Here is a 26,132-nt window from a genome sequence, read left to right as displayed (position 1 = left end):
GAGCGCTGAAACGCGATGCTCGGCGCTGGAAAGCTTTACCATAGAAAGGCATGGCAGTTTGATGCTCTATATCTGGGTAACCTCCCATATGATTCTCTGGACAGTAATGATAAGAAACTGATTCTGATCCTTCTTGTGGCATGTAAGAAGGCCATTACAAGGAAGTGGATGCAACCACAGCCACCCACTGTGGAGGAGTGGATTGCGATAGTTCATGAGATCTACAGAATGGAAAAACTGTCTTTCTCAATCAAAACCCAAGAAGACAAATTATTTTGGATTTGGTCTAAATGGACTGAATACGTGAAACCAACCAGTTCAGATTTCTGCTGAATGACTAAACAAAATTGAAGGTGGTTTTTCTGTGATTACGTGAAGCCCCCCCCCCTTTTTTTCTCAAAGCTGACGCTGCTAGATATTTATTTTTTTTCGTCTTTGTTTTCGTTTTTTGACTGTCAAAAAATGTTAAAATGATGGTCATCAATGAACATTTGAAAAATGTATGGTTATATGCATAGATATATATAAAGGCTAGATGGCTCAAGGGGACGGCGCAAGCGTAGCTCAACCGCGGCCATCTTGAAACAGTCATTCATAACATTATGTCTATGGTGCATATACTTTGAAATAACCATAGCGTGCTCAATTTTCATCCGATTTTCAAACGGTTTGGTGTGTTGTAAACACCAAAGATGTAGTTATTATACTGCATACTTATAATTATAATCACGTTTTTTTTTAATATATAATTTTATAATTTTATAATTTTATTACATCTTTGGTGTTTACAACACACCAAACCGTTTGAAAATCGGATGAAAATTGAGCACGCTATGGTTATTTTAAAGTATATGCACCATAGACATAATGTTATGAATGACTGTTTCAAGATGGCCGCCATGTGGCAACGTCGTACTCCATTAGCCAGCAGCGCGGGTGAGTCATCTAGCCTTTATATATATCTATGGTTATATGTACAAGAGAGAGTGTGTGTGTGTGTATATATATATATATATATATATATATATATATATTTAACTGTCTTAACTGTCTGTACACACGATGACCACAATAAAAAAAAAAAAAAAAAAAAAGGGGCACGGTGGCGCAGTCGGTAGCGCTGTCGCCTCACAGCTAGAAGGTCCTGGGTTCGATTCCCGCCGGGGACACTGTGGGCGCTGGGGGCGTGTCTTCTCCTCCGCGTCATCAGCGCCCATACCCTAGGTGGGGTTGGCGAAAGGGCCTACTCTGTGTGGAGTTTGCATGTTCTCCCCGTGTCTCCTAGGGTAGTTAATACCCTCACAAAAACATGTAGTAATCCTGGTCACTATACCGCCTCCCCCATGACAGCCAGGGCGCCTGATGGAGGGGAAGGGAACTGGTTGGAATAACGTGTTCCTTCCACGCGCTACGTCCAACCAGGGAAACTCTCCCCTGTCAAGTGACAAGAAGGTCAGTTGGCTCTCATGCATTGAAGGAAGCATGAGCTCGGCCCTGGCCTCCCTACTGTGGGGGACTGGTGTAGTGCTGGTGTAGGGCTGGTGTAGTGCCCAGGATCACTTAGGAAATTGGCACCGGGTGAAAAAATGGGTTACAAAAATCGCGGTATAAAAAAAAAAAACTAAAGAAAAAAAGAAAGGCATGGCAGAAAGGCACTGGCAGCTCAAATAACTCTTTCTGTGGACATAGCCCCTAAATGAGCTTTGAGTGACGTTTCCACCTCTGTGTTGCTTCCCACAGGAACCGCATGACCCCCAAGCCCGGCCCGTACACCGACCACCCCTCCTCCTACATCGAGGAGCAGGAGGGCGTGGCCAAAAACGCGCAGGCGGACCCCGCCTCCTCCACAAGTGTCCGCACCGGCGGCAGCGAGCGGAACAGGAACTCCATCAACCAGGAGCGCCAGCAGCAGGCCAATGCCCGCCTACCCAGCCCGGAGGGCAGCAGTGCCAGCATGGGCCTTAGGGGCAGCCCCTCCGCCTCCTCCACGACCACCACCACCCTCATATCCGAGTCGGAGGGTCCGGTGGGAAGCGCCACGGTCCCTGTGTGTCTCCACCTGACTCAGGAGGACCTGGAGACCACCAAGCTGGACCCCAAAGAGGTGGACAAGAACCTGAAGGAGAGCTCTGACGAGAACCTGATGGAGCACTCGCAGAAGCAGTTCTGCTCTCCGGACCCGCTGAGTCCCGGCGGCTCCAGCCTGCTGTACCCGCTCATCAAGATGGCCAGCGAGGCCTCGGGCGCCTCGGATCCCGCCGCCGCCGCTGCGCCCCCGATGCCTACTGCCATCTTCCCGCTGCCCAAGCAGCAGAACCTGCCCAAGCGGCCGTCCAGCTTGCCTCTCCGCACCAAGCCTGCAAAGAAGGAGTCCTCATCCTCCTCGCTCAGGTTCAAGTTCGGACGCTCGGGAAAGTCCAACCTGCGGCAGGTGGAGGGGCCAAAAACCAACGTGGGGGTGGCGACGGGGTCCAACGTGGCCGCAGAAGCACACCGGGTCTCCGGCACCAACAACCTGCCTCTACTGCGAGAAACACAGGCCAACGGCACCATTAACGGCCAAGCCAACGGCGGCCTGTCCTCCGTGCCGGCGGGGGGTTTCGGAGGGGCCACGGCCATCCAGAATGGTTCGGTGGCCCCGAGGGCGGACGACGGCCGGCTGAGCCTGGGGGTAATCACGGCCAGCCCCGATGAACACGAACCCCTGCTGAGCCGTGACAGAGAGCAGCCCGACCCCAGAGACACCGCCGCCGGGGTCGTCGCCCTCCACTCGGCCCGACCCAACTCCAACAACAACAACAGCAACACGGGCCACGGCCAGGGGGACGGAGAGAGTGAGGGAGAGAGCGACGGAGGAGAGGACGAGGGGCACGGTGAGGGGGCCAGCAGGGATGCCACTGGAGCCCCGGGAGAGAGCGCCAGCTCCGGGTTCGGGTCAGGGTGCGGTGGGGCGATTCCCCAGGCGGCCAGTGCCGGAGTCACCATGAGAGGGGAGGCCCTGCTCAGGCAACCCAAAGCCCGCAGGCCAGAGAGACCCAACTCCCTGGACCTGTCCTTCACTACTAGAGACCTGACATCTCTAGGTGAGCTCACATCCTGAACACAAAGGCTGTCACTTATTGGAAGTTAACACACTGATTCATGAATGTCATATGAAAAATAGTTAGTTAGCATTAGCATTTTATTGTTTCATGTTCACTATTGTATTTACTCTGCTGTGTATACATTCTGTTTATTACTATAAAGACAGCCTATATACTCACACAGTCACTCGTACGTTTGTGAGGCATAGAAGAAACACTGTGTATCTAATGCTAATGTTTAACTCGTTAATATAATGTAGTATGTCCAGTAGTCTGAACACTTGTGTGTAGAGCTGCACAATTAGTTCAAAGTAATCAAAAATCGTGATTGTCAGGGGTGCTCCAATCAGGATTTTGGGGGCGATACCGATCGCAAAAATAATCATGATTATCATTCTAGTCAAAATCGTGCAGCACTAACTGTGTATGTGTGTGTTGTCCAGGGGAGGATTTGGCACAGCACGAAGGGACGCAGGGGACAGGAGAGAAGATAAAGAAGCGTGTCAAGACGCCGTACTCGCTGAAGAGATGGCGTCCCACCACCTGGGTCATCTCTTCGGACGCCCGGGGGCCCGAGGTCAACAACAATGGCTCCAGCGGAGCTCAGGGTCCCAACCAGAGCCGGCCCAAGTCTGCCTCGGCCATCTACCTCCGCGGAGGGAGCTCAGCCAGCGATCCCAACGATACCCGTGTGTGAACTCGCAACCTTCGAGGACTCTTACACAACGGCTGATAATGGTGGGGCAGGGGTGGGGGGGGGTCTGGTTTGTTTTTAAGCTCTGTTTTTCTGGGTTTTGAATCTCTTTCAGCAAGAGGAAGCTATCAAGAGTCTCGTAAGCAAGCGGCCCGATCATGTACAGAAAAACTGGTCTGTCTCACTGTATCGCCCTGCGCCTCTCCAGCAACGGCATTGCTTTAAATGGAATCCAGCTATGCAGCATTTCTTGTCCTCCGTTTGTCTTGTCGATTTATTTGATGTCGTGACATTTTTCTCTTCGGGTGCGTAGTGGCGACGTGCCGACCAGATTTTTTATTTTTCATTTCCTAGCTGCACTTTTTGTAACCCGTTCTGATCAGTGTTGACGAGTCCTGTCTGTTGCAACCGCAACAAGAAGCAGTCTCTAAACTCAACATGGCGACGAAAAACAATCAATTATAAGCATTTTTGTTTTCAAAAGATAAAAAATCCCTGCATTTTTGCTACACCGCGTAATGGCCGAAACTAGGGTCTGTAATTGAATTGACGGTCTTAAAAGACAGAACAAACTACTTTTTTTATTTCATTGATTTGTATGCAATACCGGATTTATGTCTGCCTACGTATCCTTTTTTTTGTATCATATTTCTTAATTGTGCAATAGAATATAGCTTTTAGGTGCTTTTGATGTTTTTTTTATTGTATCCGTCGTTTTATTCCTTGATTATAATTTTTATGTGTTTAATCTCTGTTGCACTTATAAGTAGTCACAATCGTTTGTAAAGCAATCCACGATGCCCTATCGCCCGCTCAGTCTCATGAGGGGAGATGACGGACGACAATCTCCATATCAATCTATTTTCCTGGACGTTGTCTGCTGGAGTGTGGGGGAAAAGAGACTGATTTAACAATCAATCCCAACATAATGACAATGGCTTGTTTTCTGTGGAAGTTCTTGTATTTCCCTGCTTGCACAATGACATCGGGAGCGACTCTGAGCTAGCGATGAGTCTGTTCTCACACTACAATCACCAGACGGTCGGAGAGATCTGTTACAAAATGACCGACTCAATCAACCGTACCACTATCAGCTATGACCTCACTGTGAACTGTTGGATTGTCGGTCGTACAAACTTAACCAAGCCCAGGTTTTTATTTTCTCTCAGAACCCGCTCGGAAATCAGACTTCTCTCAAAAAGAAAAGAAAAAAGAGAAACCAATCTTGTCTAAAGCACGCTGGATATTATTTCTGCCTCTTGTCTTCTCTCATCCATTGATGTTTGGTTGAGTGTGCGTGAGTGATTGCGCGAGTGACCGTGTGTCTGTGTCTGTGTGAGAGAGAGAGAGAGAAAGAGAGCGTGTGTGTGAATGAGTGAGTTGTGTGCACGTGCTATGTCATTTTCTGTCTGCAAGGATTTGAAGTGTGCAGATCCGGCGCTGTACATGCGTACCGAAATTATGTTGTTAGGTATTTCTCAGCGCTGCTTCAGGGCATATGGAAAAAAATCTCATTTATGTTTTTGTAATCTGTAATTTGTATGAGAAAATATATGTATGTGTATTGCATTGATATTTGCATCATTTTTATGACATGTTTTGCAGCATTCAATGGACATGGCTTTGATTCCATTGCTATGCCTCTCGCTCTGTACAATTTCTGTAAACATTTTCAAGTCAATATGGAAGAAAAAAAATCTCAATAAATGTATGAAAGAATTGTTGGTTGCATCTATTATGAAGACTCTTATTGTGTCAGAGGGGGTTCTGCATTCAGCTTTGTACTGAAATAATAAAACTTATATACTTATGAGAGTATATGACTGGTTAGGTATAGAGATGTTTGGCGTTTAAGGATTCAATAACTTGAGGTTGCAGTGAATGAAAATATTTGTTTCTAACACCTGAAGTATATTTTACCAGGGCCACACACTAATTATAAACTAAAATGGTTTCATCAGGGGCATGATAAAACAGCCATAGTTACTGCATAGTTGGTATGGTATGTTATAGTGTAATTTATGGTAGTATAGATGTATGATAGTACAATATAATTCATATAAAGAATACTTCCAGACCCACACTTAGCACCTTCAGTTCCATGTTAGTGTGTTTCTAGGTGATATTCTGTTCAGTAGAAACATTACGTACTACCTAAACTGTTCCAAAGCCTCTGGGTAGCAATAGAGAGGAAAGGATCACCTTTAAACTTGAATCAGGACCGTAGAATGGACAAAAGTAATTAGTTATGTAGAAGATCTAGGAGGTCAGGAGGTGGAATGGGGTCAGAGGAGGTCGGGAATATAATGTGGCGTCAACCCATGTAGTAGAAAAGGAAAAAATTACACTCCAGCTCCATGTGAAGTTTTCTTTATTTGAAGTTTCTTCTGTCCAGACTTCTTCAAGAGCAGAGATTTTTAAACAAATAGTACAGAGGCTATTGTCCAATCAGGGTAGGACAGACAATTAAGAGGCCTTCAGCCAATCAAATCAATTTAAACACACAGTATGCCTCACATCAACACAAACAGAAGTGACAAACATTAGTCCTAGATTAACCTTTTAATCTGCATAGTGAATAGAGGGCAGTTACAGTGAGCCTCCTGGCCTGACCAACAGCCCCTCGGGGCAGAAGACTCCTAAGGTGTCTTATGGGACACCTCTTATACCCAGAGACGTTGTCCTAAATGGTCATAGAAGGATATTTGCTATACTAAGTGACAGTACAAAAATGCTGTTAGGAGCATTAAGAGTTAAGAGTGTTCATACGTCCATGTAACGGCTTGTTACACTTGGACATCAATGGTATTGCTGGATCAGCCAAAAGAGAACAGTGTAGTAGAAATAGACTTTGGAACAGTTGTTGAATGACAGCAACAGGAGCTGGAGATTGGCATTCTAAAATTTCCATTACAATACTTTCTGACAACAACAAACTTGACAATTCTATGCAAGACTTACACATACCATCCAGCTGTATGACTGCTGTAATAAAAGGCCTTTCTTATAATACAAAAGTTGGAGGGACCGAGGCCTAGTTTAATATGCAAAACAATTTTACACAATATTGTGTAGTAGGGGGTCCCTTCTTTGTCTATGTATCACCTAAGGGGTCCTTGGCCTGAAAAAACGTTGAAGAACCCTGCTGTAGACAGTGTTCACTTGCAGTGCCTTGCCTTACTGTACCTACTCTAATTGACACAGAGACACTGAGGCTAAGGTGTCAGAGTACAACATGAACCCAGGATAGAGGGGTTCAGTGAATGTGGATTGGAAGGTGTACAGGTGTGTCAATGTGTCAGAGTGGACTCTGTAGAAGGACAGAGTGCCAGCAGGCCAGTCCAGATACACTCCTAATCTTCCGGAGGAACATGTGGAGAGGTGGAAAGGGAGTTGAGTCGTCTTCTTATTGTGCCAGACAGTGTAATTGGTAGCATACTTCAGACTCCAGGACTTGTCATTGCATCCAAACTGACTGTCATCATCCCATCCCTTCCTTTTGATTCCTCTGTATGCAACTGCTACAGAAACCTCTCCTCTACACTCTACCTCCCAGTAACTGCGTCCAGTCAAACCATCTCTACACAGCACCTGTTGAACCCATTTAAATCTGTCTGTGTGATCAGGAGTCGACTGTTTCTTTCCCACATCTGTCACCTTTCTGTTGTTCTCAGACAGAGAGAGGTCTGTGTGTGCTGTGTCTGGGTCCAATGTGAGTTCACAGGCATCTGATTGGGAGGATAAAATACAATTCAGCACCACTTTAGAATCAAATATGGCTTACTCCATATCTGGGCATGCCTGACACGGAACTCCATATATGGGCATAAAAGTTGACAGAGAGACAGATACAGAAATGTCTGCATAAGGCATGTTGTTTTTCCAACATGGGGACAATGTATAACACTAGAATCCTATGTGGACACTACAGGTAGAAAGGACACACGCCCAAGACTAAGCTTGTGTTTTGTAACACTAACACTTTTGTAACACCCACTAAATATTACACTGTCATGTCGTGTTTTGGGTAATGATTGACCACATTACAAATTACCTCAGTGAGATAATAACCTACATTATACAGCATGGTTATAACCATCTTCATTCAGAGTAGGATGTGCACAAGTGTACTGCTTTGTACAGTAGGCTGTTCATTTAAATAACTGAATGTGTGCACTTTGATTTCATGAATAAACCTGAATACACTTACACTTCTTCAAACCTGGTTTCAGAAAACACGATCCACTATGGTCGACGCTGGGGGTGGAAGAGAGAGAAAATTAGGCCTATACATATTCTCTTTGATAATTGAACAATTGAACAAAGCTTTAAAAATGTAAAGCTGAGTAAAAATGCAGCTCTGGAGCTGCAGGTTGCCTAGCCTGGCATGCATGGCCAGACTAATATCACTGCGTAGATATTAGTCTGGAATCTCTGTGTGGAACCTGCATTTCCAAGGGGGGATTAAAAAAATCCTCTGGTGACAAACCCGACCCATATTTGCATACTGGGCCCTGATTGGTGCCCCACAACTCCAATCACAACTGAGCGGGGCCAGACTCTTTTTTTGTTTGTTACATAGGCAGATTTGTCTGGTTTCCAGGCTACAGGTTGCCTACCCTTGCTCTAGTTGGTTGTTCTTATTTGCCCTAACAGGGCAACACACTATAGTACTTGGGCGACTTTATTTATTCTACCCACTACTCCTCCCACAGTTGTTGCGGCACACACTCGTGCCATATGTCAAATCGACCGGCTTCACCGGGAATCGTGTGCTTGTATTTTGCAAAGAGATATGTTATATAGTTTATTTGATTTTGATTCATTAGTGAATACATTTTTCCCATTGACTTCAAGTATTTGTCTCTCGGAAACCGTAAGGACTACAGATACAACACTTGGAAGGGAGGTTCATAGTCCAGTGCCCCAATTTTTTAAAAGAATTACACGCCCACGCCCATTTGCGTCTGTATCAATTTTCCGCCATTTTGAATTTTCTTCAAAACACTTTTTGCTCCTCCTCCTACAGATTTTGTCCTGATCTCACAAAAATCGGTACACATGATCTCTGGACCGATATTATAAACATATATAATCAAAATTTTGATAGTCAATACCGTAATAGGCTTCCAAAGTTAGCGAGAGGGCCCTATTTTACAAAAAATGCCAAAAGTCACGAACAAAAACGTCCAGTCAATCCCAAATTTGCATCTCATGACGAGGGTTGTGTACCCAAGGAATTCCCCAAGGTGGGGTTGGCAAAAGGGCCTCTGTGTGTGGAGTTTGCATGTTCTCCCCATGTTCCCTAGGGTAGGTACCCTCACAAAAACATGCAGTAATCCTGGTCACTATACTGCCTACCCCTGGTCAGCCGGGGCGCCTGATGGAGGGGAAAGAAACTGGTTGGAACAACGTGTTCCTTCCACGCGCTACGTCCTACCAGGGAAACTCTCCCCTGTCAGGTGACAAGAAGGTCAGTTGGCTCTCATGCATTGAAGGAGGCATGAGCTCGGCCCTGGCCTCCCTAGGTTGGCAGAGGGAAGGTAGTACCCAGGATTACATAGACAATTGGCACTGGGTGTAAAAAATAGGGGTTACAAAATCGTGGGATAAAAATAAAATAAAAAAGAATAAGGAATTCCCCAAAACATTTCCACTTTGACCCATAGGGGGTGCCACAAATGCGCAAAATGTAACCGTTTGATGCAAAAAAATGATTTTTGGGGGGGATCAGTCCTCTCGAAATGAAATACAGGTGATCTCAGGAGTGACATGACAGCGCAATTGGCTTGCAAACGTTGTTTCTTTATTGGGAGGGGCCTATTTCCTCAAATCAAAACGCCATGTATCACAAACGCAGATTCCGATCAGCACTGAATTCGAATCCTCCGACAGTATTCCTCCCAGCGTATTCCTCGTGTCCCGGTGGCCGCAACCCGCAACTCGCGTCGGTGCAACCACACTTGCAATTTCCCAGAATTGCGAATAATCTATAGTTTAACCTCTTGCAGGCTACAGCACTGGTATATCTTACTTTATAAAGCCATTCTTGGTAATCTTCCATCTTACAATTGTTCTAAATTTGTTAGTGTTCCTCCACTGCGGACTGAGGCAGGTAAAAGAAGTCCATATCAACATTTTGGGAAAAATATAGAACAATTTTGAATAATTTAGCATTTTTTAACACAAATCTTCTCTTCTGGGGGTCCCTGGCACAAAACATTTTCAGGTCCGCTGCCATATATATCTATCCTTTGGGGGCACAATTCTTTTTTTGAGAACTACTGATTTAGAAGGCGTTTGTAGAATCGGCCTCAGGTCTTAAAGGGATTACCGCTGAACTACTCACCAGTAGCTGTTCCTGCTTTGAGTTGTAGCTTTTGTTGTCAATAGGCACTCAATTGTGTACACAACAGTGTGTAAATGCAGTGCACTGAGCAGTAGACATTAGACAGTAGTATTCACCCACAGCCTAAGTATCTCATACCTAAGAGTGCCCAGGCTGCAGTGTGGATCATTCAGTACAGCAGAGAGGCCTCCTGTATCTCCTGGGTGATTGTAGGTCAGGTCCAGCTCTTTGAGATGGGAGGGGTTGGATCTCAGAGCTGAGGCCAGAGCAGAACAGCCAGTCTCTGTGATGAGACAGCCTGACAACCTACACACACACACGCACACACGTGTGCACACACACACACACACACACACACACACACACACACACACACACACACACACACACACACACACAAGCACGTGCACACGCACGCGTACGGACATGCACACGCATGCATGCACACGAGCCCACACACACACAAACAGTACAAGATTCCACACTAACATCAAAGACGTAGACGTTAACTTGAATAAACTCACATAATATGTTTAATCTATATGGTCACTTGTTGAACTGGTTCAGGAATACTGACCTGAGAGTCTCCAGTATACAGTGTGGACTCCCCAGTCCAACAGAGAGTACTGTCACTCCTGAATCCCGCAGCGCACTGTTGCTCAGGTCTAGCTCTTTAAGTCTAGAGGATTCGGAGCTGACACCTGACGATAACTCCTTGCAGCATTTGTCTGAGAGGTTACAGCCACTCAACCTAAAGAAGTTTTAGTAATGAAATGTATAAATAGTTTATTTTCTGTAAAAGAAAGATCAGAATATTTAGATCCATTATATTTGTCATAATCCCTGTGCATTTGCATACAGACACTATGGTCATATGAGGCAGCTTGGTGTACAAGTACACCCACCAGCCATGATGGTGGGTGGGACTTGATGCTGAGTAACAATTTCAGAACGAACACTCTAACCAAAAGGCCACTGAGCTGTTTGATATTGCTAATGTGAAAACCAGGTAATGTGTACCATGTGAAAGTACTGCATTTTAGAAAGTTCAGTTACTCTGGGATCATAAGATGACCCGATTCAGTTCAATTCTGTTTGTTGGGGGTCGGGGGGGGGCAGTCCATTTGTGATCCTAACTGCCTTCGGGAAGAAGCTATTCAGCATCCTGCCGCATGTATCTAGCTCTAATGGTCCTGTAAATCTTTCCCAACAACAGGAGGGTAAACAGGCCATGGGAAGGATGGTGAGGATCCCTTACGATGCTAGTGATTCTGCAGCCACAGCATTGGTTGCAAAGCCCCAGCAAAGAGGGGAGAGGCAATGATCTGCCTTTACTCCTGAAATAAATAATAAATAAATAAATCTTTGAAACTATAAAGTATATTCCTCGAGATAAACTCCCAATATAATCTTTTTGGAGCTGTGCACCCAGCAAGTTTAATTGTACGTTTTTGACTGAAGTTTTGCTCGCATTCCTTCTAGTTCAATTTAAATGGCACCTGGTGACATTTCAGAAATACTAACAAAGCTGAGGAACACCTATTAGGTTGAAACGCATCCATTGCTCTGTTTGGATGAGGCAAAAATAAATCTATGTGAAAAGGACATTCATTGAGTGCTGGCTGTTTTCTCATTCTCAGAAATACTGACCTAAGAATCTCCAGAATACAGTATCGACTCCCAAGGCCAGCAGAGAGCAGAATCACTCCTGAATCACCCACCAGCTCATTATCGCGCAGGTCCAATTCTCTCAGACGAGACGAGGTGGAGCTGAGAACTGGCGACAACTCCTTACAGCATGTTTCTGCGAGGTTACAGCCACTCAGCCTGAATAAGCATTAGTGATTTAAAAAAGATATGTAGAAAAATGGACACATAACATTGAAAATATATAAGGTTATCAGTGCACCTACAGTGCTCTATTGGAGACTTTGACCACGGGCAGCAGCCTCAGAAGAGCCTCCTCTGAAGCAGAGTATTTCTTCAGGTCAAACACACCCAACTCCTTTTCTGATGTCAGCAATACGAAGACCAAAGCTGACCACTGAGCAGGAGAGAGTTTATCGCTGGAGAGACGTCCTGACCTCATACACTGTTGGATCTCCTTCTCTAGAGAATGATCATTCATTTCATTCAGACAGTAAAACAGATTTATGCTTTTCTCTGTAGCGGAATTCTCTCTGATCTTCATCTTAATGTACTTCTTGACTGTTTCCTGACTGGTCTGGAAGCTAATTGGTTTCTGTTTCAGCCAATCTGACGAATCTTGTAGCAGGAGATTCTGATTGGTCTCCAATGAGAGGCCCAGCAGGAAACGAAGGAACAAGTCCAGGTGTCCATTTGGACTCTGTAAGGCCTTGTCTACAGCACTCTGGTAGAATTCTTCTCTAGAAAGCTTAGATGTATTGGTTGTTTGTGGTTCTGACAACATGTTGTCACCAGTGTCATTAAATGTGAGAAATACATAAAGAGCTGCCAAGAACTCCTGAACACTTAGGTGGACAAAGCAGAACACCTTGGTCTTGTACAAATTATGTCTCTCTTTATACATCTGCGTGAACAATCCTGAATACACTGAGGCATCTCGGATATCAAAATCACTGTCAAAGTCCTTTTCATCGAAGATCAGGTTTCCTTTCTTCAGCTGTTCAAAAGCCAGTTTTCCCAGAGACAGAATTACATCCTTGGAAGAACGTATTTCAGCTTCATCATCATGCTTGGCTTTGTTCTGTTTATTCTGAGCCAACATGAAGTGGATGTACATCCCAGTCAGGGTCTTTGGCAGCAACCCCATCTCCTTTATTCCCAACATTCCAAGAACTGTAGCAATGATCCAACAGAAGACTGGAATGTGGCACATGATTTGGAGGCTTCGAGATTGGTTGATGTGTGAGATGATTGTTCTGGCTTGGTTCTCATCACTGAATCTCTTCTTAAAGTACTCCTCTTTCTGGGTGTCAGTGAACCCTCTCACCTCTGTCACCCTGTCAACACACTCAGGAGGGATCAGATTGGCTGCTGCGGGTCGGGTGGTTATCCAGATGTGAGCAGAGGGAAGCAGGTTTCCCTGGATGAGGTTTGTTAGCAGAACATCTATGGTGACCGGCTCTGTGTCATCAGTGCACATCTCATTTTTCTTGAAGGATAACGGAAGCTGACACTCATCAAGGCCATCAAAGATAAATACAACTTCGGACTCATTGAAGTTGTATTTTCCTAAATCCTTGAGTCCAGGAAAATACTGATGAAGAAATCCAACCAAGCTGTAATTCTTGTCCCTCTTCACCTTATTCAGCTCTCGGAATGTGAATGGAAACACGAAATGGATATTATGGTTGGCTTTGCCTTCTGCCCAGTCCAGAGCATACTTCTGTGTTACGACAGTTTTACCAATGCCAGCCACTCCCTTCATCATCACTGTTCTGAGTGGTCCATTTTGTCCAGGTAAACGTTTAAAGATGTCATCAAATTTGATCGGTGTTTCTGGTCTGGCTGGTTTCATGGATGTTTCAATCTGTCTGATCTCATGTTCCTTATTTACCTCTCCAATCCCTCCCTCTGTGATGTAGACCTCTGTGAAGATCTCATTCACAAGGGTTTTTCCATCTGTTTGCTTCCACTCCGACAAACACAGAGACTTCCTACTCACATTAGACTTGAGTTTTGTTCGTTGACTCGAAGGAGAAAGAGGATCTAAATGACCAAAGGACAGACAACATCATTTAGTGTGCGTTGATAAATATGGTCCTCACTGAGAGGTAATTCAAAAGTTAAAAGTGGGTTGTTGCTGTTTTTATTTTAATTGAAAGTGACACATGTACTAAAACAAAAGTAATTTAGTAGTACATTTGATCTTACCAATAATCCCCAACAGGTGGGGTACGTGTTGTTTCAGGGCATTGTAAAATGCTACCTTGAAGCGTATTCCCCCTTCTCCTCGCATCATTGTATACAGTAGCCTCATTTGTTCCATGCTTATCTTTTCAGCATGAATTGTGGCATAGAACTCACCATGGACCATGGTTCCTAGACTGTCTACTATAGACATGACTGTGGAATCTGGAACACTTTGAATCAACTGTGCCCTGTGCTGGATCACAAAATGTGCTGTTTGCAAGAGAAAGGGAGAATGATTGAGATACATGTATCACAGAAAACTGTCATTATATTATGAAAAATGAAGCTCCCTGCATATCTTCAACCCCACATAAATAGTAGTGTAACAAATGGTGCATTTTGTTCTCAAATAAGATATTGAGGATATACACCCTGTTCAAACAAAAGGTAGCACCAGCCAACAACCTACTCACTGATTACCTCAGGCATTGAACTGTACCAAGGACAGAAAAAGCTCACCTTTTTCTTCATCCGATTTTTCTGAAGTCGAGTTGTCAACAGCAGCATCCTGTTGTACACAGTCATGTTATTTCCTCATCATCATATTATATACACATAGATCATGCCGAGTGCATGAACAAATATGATTAATGATGTACAGCCAAATGTCATCATGCAACCACTGGTTGTCGAGGTAGTGTCCACTGATAATAATGTGGGCTTCATAAATTGGCAGACTTTAAGGGAAAACCTGGGGTCTATTCCACGAAACCTGGATTAAGGATAAACCGGGTTTAAACCGGGTTTAATCGGCTATCCTGGCTTAAATTATCCAGGAATCGGTTTCACGAAAGCTGAGTTAGCTCGGCAGATTAACTTAGCCAGTAAACCTGGATATGTTTATCCATGATCCTGTTTCACAAAAGAAAATTGAAGCAATCCTGCCTTAGTTACCATGGCAATTTAGCTGTGAAGTTAGCCTGGTCCGGACCAGGCTAACAGCCAAGCTTTATTAATCCAGTGCCTTGTTCTTCAAGTTTTGTGAAATAGCTGTTAGTCCAATGACTCCAATCATAAACCAATGAGTTTTTCCACACTTATTCAATTCTTATGCGAAAATCGAAGATCTACAAGCCCGAAATGTTTTTGTCTTATGGCGGCCGGGGGTCCCCGGCCCCCCATGGACCCCCGCCCCCGTGGACCCCCGGCCCCCTGTGTACCTCCGGACCCCCGTGGACCCCCGCCCCCGTGGACCCCCGTATACCCCGGACCTCTGTTGGGGGTCAACGGGGGTCCGGGAGTACACGGGGGGCCGGGTACCCGTTGACCCCCGGACCCCCGTTGACCCCTGTGGACCGGGGACCCCCGGCCGCCAAAAGGCAAGCTTTTCACTTGTAGATCTTCGATTTTAGAAATTAGAAATTAGAAAATTATTCTAAGTGTGTAATTATAATTCCAACATTCACTTAAACTCCTTATGTTTAAGCCTAACTGAATTATATATTTATGGATTTGTATATAAATTAATTGCATATTTTTGGACAACTTGTACATTTAATTTGTCTGCAATACTTTGCCACGCTTTCTCCCTGGATCTATATTTATTGCGGCTGTGTTTCCTCTCTTGCTTATTATACATTTTACTTCCTTGTATGATTTCATGAGCTGCTGCAGTGCTGCTGTTCAGCCACAGAGAAGAACGCCGCTCTGGTTTTGGGCTCCATGATTGGTCAAGTTCAAGGATTCTGCTATCGACTTTCATGGTCTTTTATAGGAATATGTGAACTCACATTCAGCCTGGTTTAACGATCCTGGCTCGACAAACCTCTCCTTCTCAGCCCGGCTTGGCGTTCGTGGAACTGAATAAACCAGGCTGAACAGCGCAGGCTTGTCAAACCTGGATTTGCCTTTCAAATCAGGATAATTTATTTCCGCTTTCGTGGAATAGACCCCTGGTCTGACAGATAGTGTGAGGCTATTTTCTTCTTTTTTTTTTAATATGGAGGAGTTTATTGACAAACCATGCTCTATTATTGACCATCCAGAATTGGGACCAGGGGGCAGAGTTGCAGTCTTACATGCTTCCAAACAGAACAGCCATGATCCACCCAAAACCACCATAGAGACCATAATAGGCATGTTGAGGCATGGGTAAGCAGTGGAGAAGTAATGCATGGAAATGTCGAACAGATTAGAACAATAGAGACTGTTTGACCATTTGATCTAGGCATACTGAACCAAGGTGTGCCGCACTTGTTATGTAGAGTGGATAACTTGACAGTAAGTATAACACCTTCTCTTCATCAAGACTCTAATTTATATGGGCTTCCCAACTTAATTTACAACTTTACTTTATCAATCATTAACTACATTTTTCTATTCCCAAAAATCACACTTTAATTTTTTTTTTTTTTTTAATCTAACCATAATTTCGGTTTCCCCAATTCAACACAGACAACCTCCAAAAGCTGCTGAAGGTTCTCCCCGGAGCAAAACATATCAGTATCGTCCGCAAAAACAAAACAACTTTTTTCTGATGAGTCCTGTACGTATTGTTGTCCAGCACCTGATTAATTGTTTTAGGATGTGCTTACCCCTCGTTCCTATTAGACACACACACACACACACACACACACACACACACACACACACACACACACACACACACACACACACACACACACACACACACACACACACACACACACATACACGCACACACACACACACACGCACTAACGGAGGCGAGCTCACTGTCTGACCTTCTCATCGCTGCCTGTGATCTCATTCACCTTGGTGTGACTCTCTTTATCGATGTCCCTCTTGCTGGGAGAATCCTTGAATGGGATTATATTAAAACCATAGTTATACCTTCTTTTGTTTTTATTCCAAGACATAAGACATATTTTTTTGGATAATTTATGATAATTTATTTGAATGGAACCATAATGGAACCTGTTGTCTATTTTCAATGTAACTTTTAACCCAATTAAGCCCTACCCCTCTAGCACCATATATTTCAATTTTTTAAAGCAACATGTCATGGTAAATTGTATCAAATGCTTTCTTTAAATCAATAAATACTCCTATCGCATATTTCCTATTATCAACTGAACTAGTTCATTCTTCTATTACATCTATTAGTGCCATTGAAGTTGATCTGTTAGTCATATTGACAATCTGTTAGCAGCTGATGTTTTTCTATGAAACTGTCTAACCGTGCAGAAAAAAGTTGTCCAAGGATTTTTGAAAATTGTGACAGCAAGGAAACTGTCTTTGTAAATTGTGAAAAGATTCACTGTCTGACCTTCTCATCGCTGCCTGTGATCTCATCCACCTTGGTGTGACTCTCTTTATCGATGTCCCTCTTGCTGGGAAAATCCTTGAATGGGATTATATTAAAACTGAAAATGTTATTGTGATGAAAATGTTATGGTGATAAAAAAAGAAATAGGAGGGGTGAGACGGGTATTTTGCAAACTAGATTAAACATTGTTTTCAACTTGAGAACGGACCTTAATGATAATCACATCGAAGCAATATGGGCTAACATTCTACACCCACACACACACACACACACCCACACACACACACACACACACACACACACACACACACACACACACACACACACACACACACACACACACACACACACACACGCGCGCACTAACGGAGGCGAGCTCACTGTCTGACCTTCTCATCGCTGCCTGTGATCTCATTCACCTTGGTGTGACTCTCTTTATCGATGTCCCTCTTGCTGGGAGAATCCTTGAATGGGATTATATTAAAACCATAGTTATACCTTCTTTTGTTTTTATTCCAAGACATAAGACATATTTTTTGGATAATTTATGATAATTTATTTGAATGGAACCATAATGGAACCTGTTGTCTATTTTCAATGTAACTTTTAACCCAATTAAGCCCTACCCCTCTAGCACCATATCTTTCAATTTTTTAAAGCAACATGTCATGGTAAATTGTATCAAATGCTTTCTTTAAATTAATAAATACTCCTATCGCATATTTCCTATTATCAACTGAACTAGTTCATTCTTCTATTACATCTATTAGTGCCATTGAAGTTGATCTGTTAGTCATATTGACAATCTGTTAGCAGCTGATGTTTTTCTATGAAACTGTCTAACCGTGCAGAAAAAAGTTGTCCATGGATTTTTGAAAATTGTGACAGCAAAGAAACTGTCTTTGTAAATTGTGAAAAGATTCACTGTCTGACCTTCTCATCGCTGCCTGTGATCTCATCCACCTTGGTGTGACTCTCTTTATCGATGTCCCTCTTGCTGGGAGAATCCTTGAATGGGATTATATTAAAACTGAAAATGTTATGGTGATGAAAATGTTATGGTGATGAAAATGTTATGGTGATAAAAAAAGAAATAGGAGGGGTGAGACGGGTATTTTTCAAACTAGATTAAACATTGTTTTCAACTTGAGAACGGACCTTAATGATAATCACATCGAAGCAATATGGGCTAACATTCTACACCCACACACACACACACACACACACACACACACACACACACACACACACACACACACACACACACACACACACACACACACACACACACACACACACACACACACGCGCGCACTAACGGAGGCGAGCTCACTGTCTGACCTTCTCATCGCTGCCTGTGATCTCATTCACCTTGGTGTGACTCTCTTTATCGATGTCCCTCTTGCTGGGAGAATCCTTGAATGGGATTATATTAAAACCATAGTTATACCTTCTTTTGTTTTTATTCCAAGACATAAGACATATTTTTGGGATAATTTATGATAATTTATTTGAATGGAACCATAATGGAACCTGTTGTCTATTTTCAATGTAACTTTTAACCCAATTAAGCCCTACCCCTCTAGCACCATATCTTTCAATTTTTTAAAGCAACATATCATGGTAAATTGTATCAAATGCTTTCTTTAAATTAATAAATACTCCTATCGCATATTTCCTATTATCAACTGAACTAGTTCATTCTTCTATTACATCTATTAGTGCCATTGAAGTTGATCTGTTAGTCATATTGACAATCTGTTAGCAGCTGATGTTTTTCTATGAAACTGTCTAACCTTGCAGAAAAAAGTTGTCCAAGGATTTTTGAAAATTGTGACAGCAAGGAAACTGTCTTTGTAAATTGTGAAAAGATTCACTGTCTGACCTTCTCATCGCTGCCTGTGATCTCATCCACCTTGGTGTGACTCTCTTTATCGATGTCCCTCTTGCTGGGAGAATCCTTGAATGGGATTATATTAAAACTGAAAATGTTATGGTGATGAAAATGTTATGGTGATAAAAAAAGAAATAGGAGGGGTGAGACGGGGATTTTGCAAACTAGATTAAACATTGTTTTCAACTTGAGAACGGACCTTAATGATAATCACATCGAAGCAATATGGGCTAACATTCTACACACACACACACACACACACACACACACACACACACACACACACACACACACACACACACACACACACACTAACGGAGGCGAGCTCACTGTCTGACCTTCTCATCGCTGCCTGTGATCTCATTCACCTTGGTGTGACTCTCTTTATCGATGTCCCTCTTGCTGGGAGAATCCTTGAATGGGATTATATTAAAACCATAGTTATACCTTCTTTTGTTTTTATTCCAAGACATAAGACATATTTTTTGGATAATTTATGATAATTTATTTGAATGGAACCATAATGGAACCTGTTGTCTATTTTCAATGTAACTTTTAACCCAATTAAGCTACCCCTCTAGCACCATATCTTTCAATTTTTTTAAGCAACATGTCATGGTAAATTGTATCAAATGCTTTCTTTAAATCAATAAATACCCCTATCGCATATTTCCTATTATCAACTGAACTAGTTCATTCTTCTATTACATCTAATGTGCCATTGAAGTTGATCTGTTAGTCATATTGACAATCTGTTAGCAGCTGATGTTTTTCTATGAAACTGTCTAACCGTGCAGAAAAAGGTTGTCCAAGGATTTTTGAAAATTGTGACAGCAAGGAAATTGTAAATTGTGAAAAGATTCACTGTCTGACCTTCTCATCGCTGCCTGTGATCTCATCCACCTTGGTGTGACTCTCTTTCAGGGGCGTGCTGGGACCAAAATTCAGCTCTGGGATTTTCATTTTCTTTTTCAAATTCTTTTTTTTTTTCAATGATATTTTTTTTGGGTGGCCCACCGGCCGTTTGGCGCCCCGTAAATGGCGCGGCCGTTCTGGAATTTTCCCGAATTTCCCAGTGGTCAGCAGCACGTCCCTGCTCTCTTTATCGATGTCCCTCTTGCTGGGAGAATCCTTGAATGGGATTATATTAAAACTGAAAATGTTATGGTGATGAAAATGTTATGGTGATTAAAAAAAAATAGGAGGGGTGAGAACGGGTATTTTGCAAACTAGATTAAACATTGTTTTCAACTTGAGAACGGACCTTAATGATAATCACATCGAAGCAATATGGGCTAACATTCTACACCCACACACACACACACACACACACACACACACACACACACACACACACACACACACACACACACACACACACACACACACATTGACTGACAGACAGATGAGCTCACAGTCTGACCTTCTCATCGTCGCCTGTGATCTCGTCCACCTCGGTATCATTCTGTTTATTGATGTGCTCGTCCCTCTCACTGGGAGAGTCCTTTTTGGGTGTTTTGTTGCCCTTGGGAGAAAGGACTCCCATGTAACTAATAATGTCATTCCACCCAACCCACACCATCATCGTCACCAGGTACTGGGAAAGACAAAACAAAGAAATTAACAAATAAAATTAACAAACAAGATCCACATTTACCTAATTCATGATCCATTATTGCTTTGTACACAGCAAAAATCCTAATGCTCAGTGGTGGAAAAAGTACTCTCATTTTTTACTTGAGTAAAAGTATCAATACTGCAATGTAGACATATTCTGTTACAAGTAAAAGGCCTGTGTTCAAAATGTTACTTGAATAAAAGTACTTTTTGGCATCAAAATATACTTAAAGTACCAAAAGTAAAAGTACTAAAATGTTTAAAAATAGCAGATCTACAAGCTTGAAATACGCAAGTAAAGTCAAAATACCTCAACATTGTAATTAAGTACAGTACTTGAGTAAATGTACTTAGTTACTTTACACCACTGCTAATGCTACATGTGTTTCGAGAAAGTGTCTCCTGAAGAGTGGAAATGTTCAGACAGGACATCAAGCTAGAAATGAAGTAATTTCCCCTACCAACACAACATATCGTTGTCTGTACCGGACTACTCCAAAGAGTCCCAGGATACCCATGATGATCTGGAAGAAGTTGACCATGATCTGTGCCCACTGGTAACCTGTCTCTCAACTGCAGTTATCTGAAGATGTCAACAGGAAAGGTAGTAGCTGCACACACAAACAACACACAACATTTAGTCAGACAGACCTATAATGTTGAAAATCAAGATTTTGACGACCTACGGATCAGGAGTTACACTGTAAGGAAAACACTTAAATGCCAACAACGCCTTGCATCATAACAAGTTGTTGGCTTATAGATGTGATCTTTTCAGCAAGCGACACCACCATACGCAATATAAATTAGTCTTTAGTAATCACACATACTTCCACCTGTACAAATTCCATTCAACACTACCATCATCATTCCAATAAAAAACACGCAACTACAGACAATTCAGAAACCACACCTCATTTGACTGCAGTGTAACTAGAAAAGTGTGCTCCTCTTAGCCCAGGTCTTCACCAGGCTGGATTGCCTACCCAGGGCCCGCAAACTTTGGAAGGCAGTCAAACCCAATTGGAATGGGATAGGAAAAATCGAGCTGTGGGGCCTAGGATACTCACACCCTTTGCGTGCAAATTTGAAAAGGAATGTGGTGCCACAAATGTGATCATGCCAAGTATTGATGCCAAGCAATGTGTCTCACGTCAAGGCACTGGCCCTCAAACAGGTTTAGTGACAATCTATTGTTACCTGGTGTTTATCGGTTATCTGTTTGTGCAGACGTTGCTGAAAAAGAGCAGTCATGCTCAGCATTCCTAACCTGCTCAGAATACCTCTCACTCTCTCTCTCGCATTGCTTCATCATCGCATCGCATCGAGCCTTATCATCATCATCATCATCATCATCATCATCATCATCATCATCACCTATCCTGAGTTAAATATAGGTTAAAACAAATCTCTTCATCACTGGAAAAAGTGAATAAAATAAAAAAAGTTTTATCTATTAGTCTTTGACCCATAAGTCACACTTTTATTTGACTTGTGAGTCAGTTAATTTAATTAACCAGAGAGAGAGCGAGAGCGAGAGAGAGCGCGGGCAACAGGTCGTCCCGCGCATCACTACTAGGGGGGTCCTTGGGAGTGTTCCAGGGGTCCCCAGCAGTTTAACCACTTTAACCCTATATAGCTTACATCAGCTATTTGAAAATATCCGATCTACAAGCTCACAATGCGACGCGTTGTGAGCTTGTAGATCTGGAATATTTTAACACCACAAAATTATATAGTGGTCCCTGGCACTAACCTCGTGGTTGGACATGGATAGAGTCAGTGGGAAAAGTATTCAAATGTTTTACTTCCGTAAATGTAGAAATACTATGTTACAAGTAAAAGTCCGGAATTAAACATTTACTTGAGTAAAAGTCAAAATTTAAAGTAGCAAAACTAGAAAGTAGGCTACTCATTATGCACATGCATAAAAAATATTTTGAAAATAGCAGATCTACAAGATCTGCGAGCTTGTATATCGGCTAATTTCGAATGGCCGAAATGTATTTTATAGGGGTGAAGTGGTTAATGTAAGTTTTGTAATAATAATCTAAATAGTAACTACTAGTAACTACAGTTTTCAAATAATTGTAGTGGAGTAAAAGTATAATATTTGCCTCTGAGATGTAGTGGAGTAGAAGTAAAAGCACGATGTCGCACGGACTGACACAAAGTAGGCTAATCCAGAAGTGCGTAGCACGTCCCTGATCCCTGAAGACTTCATTCAAATTTCTCCGTAATCCACAGAAGTATGTTTATAAATACCTAGTTGTGACTGTTAAGTTATATCACCAGCCGATCAAAGAATCGCAAGCGACAGATTTTGGCTGAATTAACCACACTCGCTTTGCGACTCGAGTCCCTCTCTCTCACAGCGGTGTAAAGTAGCTAAATAGCCTACATTTACTCAAGTACTGTACTTAAGTACAATTTGGGGTAATTTTACTTTACTGGAGTATGTCCAATTTTCAATACTTTTACTTCTACTCCACTACATCTCAAAGGCAAATATTGTACCCTAGTTACTTTGTAGATATTGATTATTATCACAAAACACACTTCAGCCCTAAATACATTTTGGCGATTTGAAAATAGCCGATCTACAAGCTCACAATGCATCGCCATTCTACGCATTGTGAGCTTATAGATCTGCTATTTTCAAAATATTCGTATACATTTTATGCATTTGAAAACTTTTTGGGTACTTTAAGTACATTTTCATAATTCCGGACTTTTACTTGTAACAGAGTAGTTCTATATTGATACTTTTACTTTACTCTTTTTAAAATTGTAGTACTTTTTCCACCACTGGCAGCGAAAACAGCGCGTTGCAATGTAAAAATGATAAGTGGCTTCTTTCCTTCTGATATTTTGTAATCAAATTCCATTACTGAAAATTCCCCTAGAAACTGTTTGAGCTATAATATTGGTATACCAATACCAAGGTTCTGTTCTCAAGGTAGATATTGGGTGTACCTAAACACTATTATTTAAATTTGTATTATTCAATAAAACTATGACCAGATCACTTGAGGATGTAGACTCCATTGTTTCTCCATGGCGAATAACTTTATTGACTTTATGAATTTTATAAGAATATACTTGTCATGATAGGTGTGTAGAGGCAGGCGCATTTTAATTCACCGGCCTAATAATTTGAATTTTCGGATCGTTTATTCGAGTCGCGTTGCATTATTGCCGGTGTGTAGTGACCCCACTTTGAACACTGACTCCCTATCATTTGTATTATTGAATATAAAGATCTTAAAACATCCAATACATATTTTAAAATACTTTATCATCAAGTGTTTGTGGAAACAAACACAGATTTAAAAGATTGTTCTTTATAGAGCAGACATCTGGAGCTAGGCCTACAGTACTTTACTAGACAATTATGTCCTGACAGACATAGTCCAAAAATGTCATCAAACACCACAAAGGAGAACAAACCCATGTCATCGTGTGAATGATGTGGGTTTATCCATCACCCACTGCAATCATCATCAAAAAGCCACAAGGCTTAACAAGGCAGGTTTTGCAGCGCTTCACCTGCAGACAATCTACATAGCTCACACTGCTAAGACACATAGCTCCACAAACATGATGCAAGACTGAAGCGTTGTGATGTACTTTCATAAAGTTGTGTTATGCATTGCAATACTACTGTATTAACCCTGTTCATCTGGTCCGTAAGTATGCAATATGTTTTTTTTATTTCAGACACAGTTAGCCTATACAGTTTGCTGCCCACGTGATAAACCTGAAAAATGATAAATAAAGTTATTAAAAAAAAACAGTTAGCCTATATCACACAATGTAGTAGGCCTACCACATAAACTACTATTGAAACATTTACAATATTTACTGCTAGTAGGGTGAATTATCATCCAGATTAAGTTGAGACATTTTACCTTCGTAGAGCAGAGGTTGGAAGGAAAGACGTTCACCTTCATCAGTCCCAGGTGTCTTAATATATGAGGGCGTTTTCACTAACTTCCTCAAACTCTTTCCGTGATGTCAAACTAGTGTAACTGAAACTGAACTGTCAGGTTACATATTTGTTGAGACATTCATCTCTAAATGTTTATGTTGTCAGAAACAGATCAGTCTACAACCGTGTTTCTCAACCTTTTTTGGGCCAGTTCCCTCCTATCCAATATCCAGGTTCCTTATTAGGCAAATTTTCTCGGAAAATGTATGTTTGTTTATTATTGTGTTGTTTATATAATTAGAAAATATCTCATTGAATCCCAAAAAGCGGATTTTACGTTAAACCGAACTGATTATGTCTGAACTGAACTGATCACTGAGTATTTTAAAAACATTAATGAAAGGAAAAAGGACAATTATTTTATTTAAGAAAACTCAACAGGGAAAAGAAAAAATGTAAATAAAATAGAAATAATGCTAAAACCTAGGTAAAGGCAATGCTAAAAAGGTGTGTCTTAAGATTTATTTTGAAACTGTCCATGGATTCAGAGAGCCGTAGGATCACAGGCAGGCTGTTCAACTTTGTAGGACCATAATAGCTGAAGGCCTTTTAGTTCTAGTTTTATCCTCTGGAACATTTAAGAGACCAGTGCCAGCATTGCAGATAAATAGGCAGGTGCATTTCCATTTAGTGATTTAAAAAACAATAAAAGGACCTTAAAATAAAATTTAAAACTAACAGGCAACCAGTGGAGTGACTTTAAAAAGGGTGTGAGAGATGTGCTTATCACCATGCCAGCTTGTGATGGACATTTCCATCAATATTAAATTTTTGCCACAGACATGCAAAACGAGTGATCAATAATAATACCAGAAACACATAAGCCTAGCCCCAAATGTATACAGTACTATGGACTCTTAATGTGCCATAGTGTTTACTCTATTCCACTGCGCTACACATTTTAAAACAAGCCACTTATCAAAAAAAAACTAAAAGAGATCTAAATTATTTTTTGGGAAAAGCCGATCTACAAGCTCACAACACATCACGGCATGTTGTGAGCTTGTAGATCAGCAATTCTCTTTTCTTTTTAACCTAAAATGACATGCCCAAAATTGGGAGGTCAGACTTAGTGGCTAGCTATACTTTAGAAAACTTTAGAAGACTGCAAAGTTATCCACTGTATACTGGCAGGTGGCAGTCCTGAGACAGGAATTAAATGTGGTATGGTCCAAGTATATTCCATGTTTGGGATTTCAATAATTTTGAAGTTGTATCATAACAGACAGTGCTTCCATCTTGCATTGCAGGAGCAAAAGGGCCACTTAGCTGCAAAGGTGAATGGGTGCGTAATGCGTATTATACTTCATATTGTTATTACAGTATATAGAGATGGCTTTTCAGAGGACAGTGTTACTTG

General features: G+C 42.0%; 2 protein-coding genes across 21 annotated transcripts in view; one reads left to right on the top strand and one right to left on the bottom strand.

Moving 5' to 3' along the window:
* The window catches only part of bmpr2b (bone morphogenetic protein receptor, type II b (serine/threonine kinase)), a 38,678-nt gene extending 33,165 nt beyond the window's left edge, over positions 1 to 5,513 (top strand). The window contains exons 12-13 of the mRNA XM_080422976.1: positions 1,741 to 3,083; positions 3,527 to 5,513. Of these exons, the coding sequence (XP_080279102.1) occupies positions 1,741 to 3,083; positions 3,527 to 3,780 (1,597 nt within the window). The 3' untranslated portion in view covers positions 3,781 to 5,513. The remainder of the gene's footprint in view (positions 1 to 1,740; positions 3,084 to 3,526) is intronic.
* Positions 5,514 to 6,131: 618 nt separating this feature from the next.
* LOC308080887 (NACHT, LRR and PYD domains-containing protein 3-like) lies at positions 6,132 to 24,793 on the bottom strand. 20 transcript variants are annotated; one of them, XM_080422968.1, is made up of 20 exons: positions 24,693 to 24,793; positions 21,243 to 21,392; positions 20,588 to 20,761; positions 20,269 to 20,295; positions 20,038 to 20,085; positions 19,503 to 19,577; positions 19,156 to 19,230; positions 18,612 to 18,686; positions 18,204 to 18,278; positions 17,660 to 17,734; positions 17,271 to 17,345; positions 16,726 to 16,800; positions 14,483 to 14,531; positions 13,985 to 14,233; positions 12,040 to 13,819; positions 11,777 to 11,953; positions 10,704 to 10,877; positions 10,265 to 10,432; positions 7,988 to 8,034; positions 6,132 to 7,505 (listed from the first exon to the last, which is right to left on the bottom strand). In XM_080422968.1, exons 2-20 carry the CDS (start codon positions 21,321 to 21,323, stop codon positions 6,964 to 6,966), a joined length of 4,041 nt encoding a protein of 1,346 aa, XP_080279094.1. In that variant the 5' UTR covers positions 21,324 to 21,392; positions 24,693 to 24,793; the 3' UTR covers positions 6,132 to 6,963. The 20 variants fall into 20 exon arrangements, with proteins under 20 accessions (XP_080279094.1, XP_080279078.1, XP_080279089.1 ...); XM_080422952.1 differs by having other exon boundaries at positions 20,038 to 20,295; XM_080422963.1 differs by lacking the exon at positions 24,693 to 24,793 and adding an exon at positions 21,695 to 21,713 and having other exon boundaries at positions 20,038 to 20,295.
* Between the last annotated feature and the right edge of the window lie 1,339 nt (positions 24,794 to 26,132).

Source organism: Gymnoscopelus braueri (assembly GCF_963280865.1).
Source record: "Gymnoscopelus braueri genome assembly, chromosome: 24".
Taxonomy (NCBI): domain Eukaryota; kingdom Metazoa; phylum Chordata; class Actinopteri; order Myctophiformes; family Myctophidae; genus Gymnoscopelus; species Gymnoscopelus braueri.
This window is presented reverse-complemented; position numbering and strand designations above follow the sequence as displayed.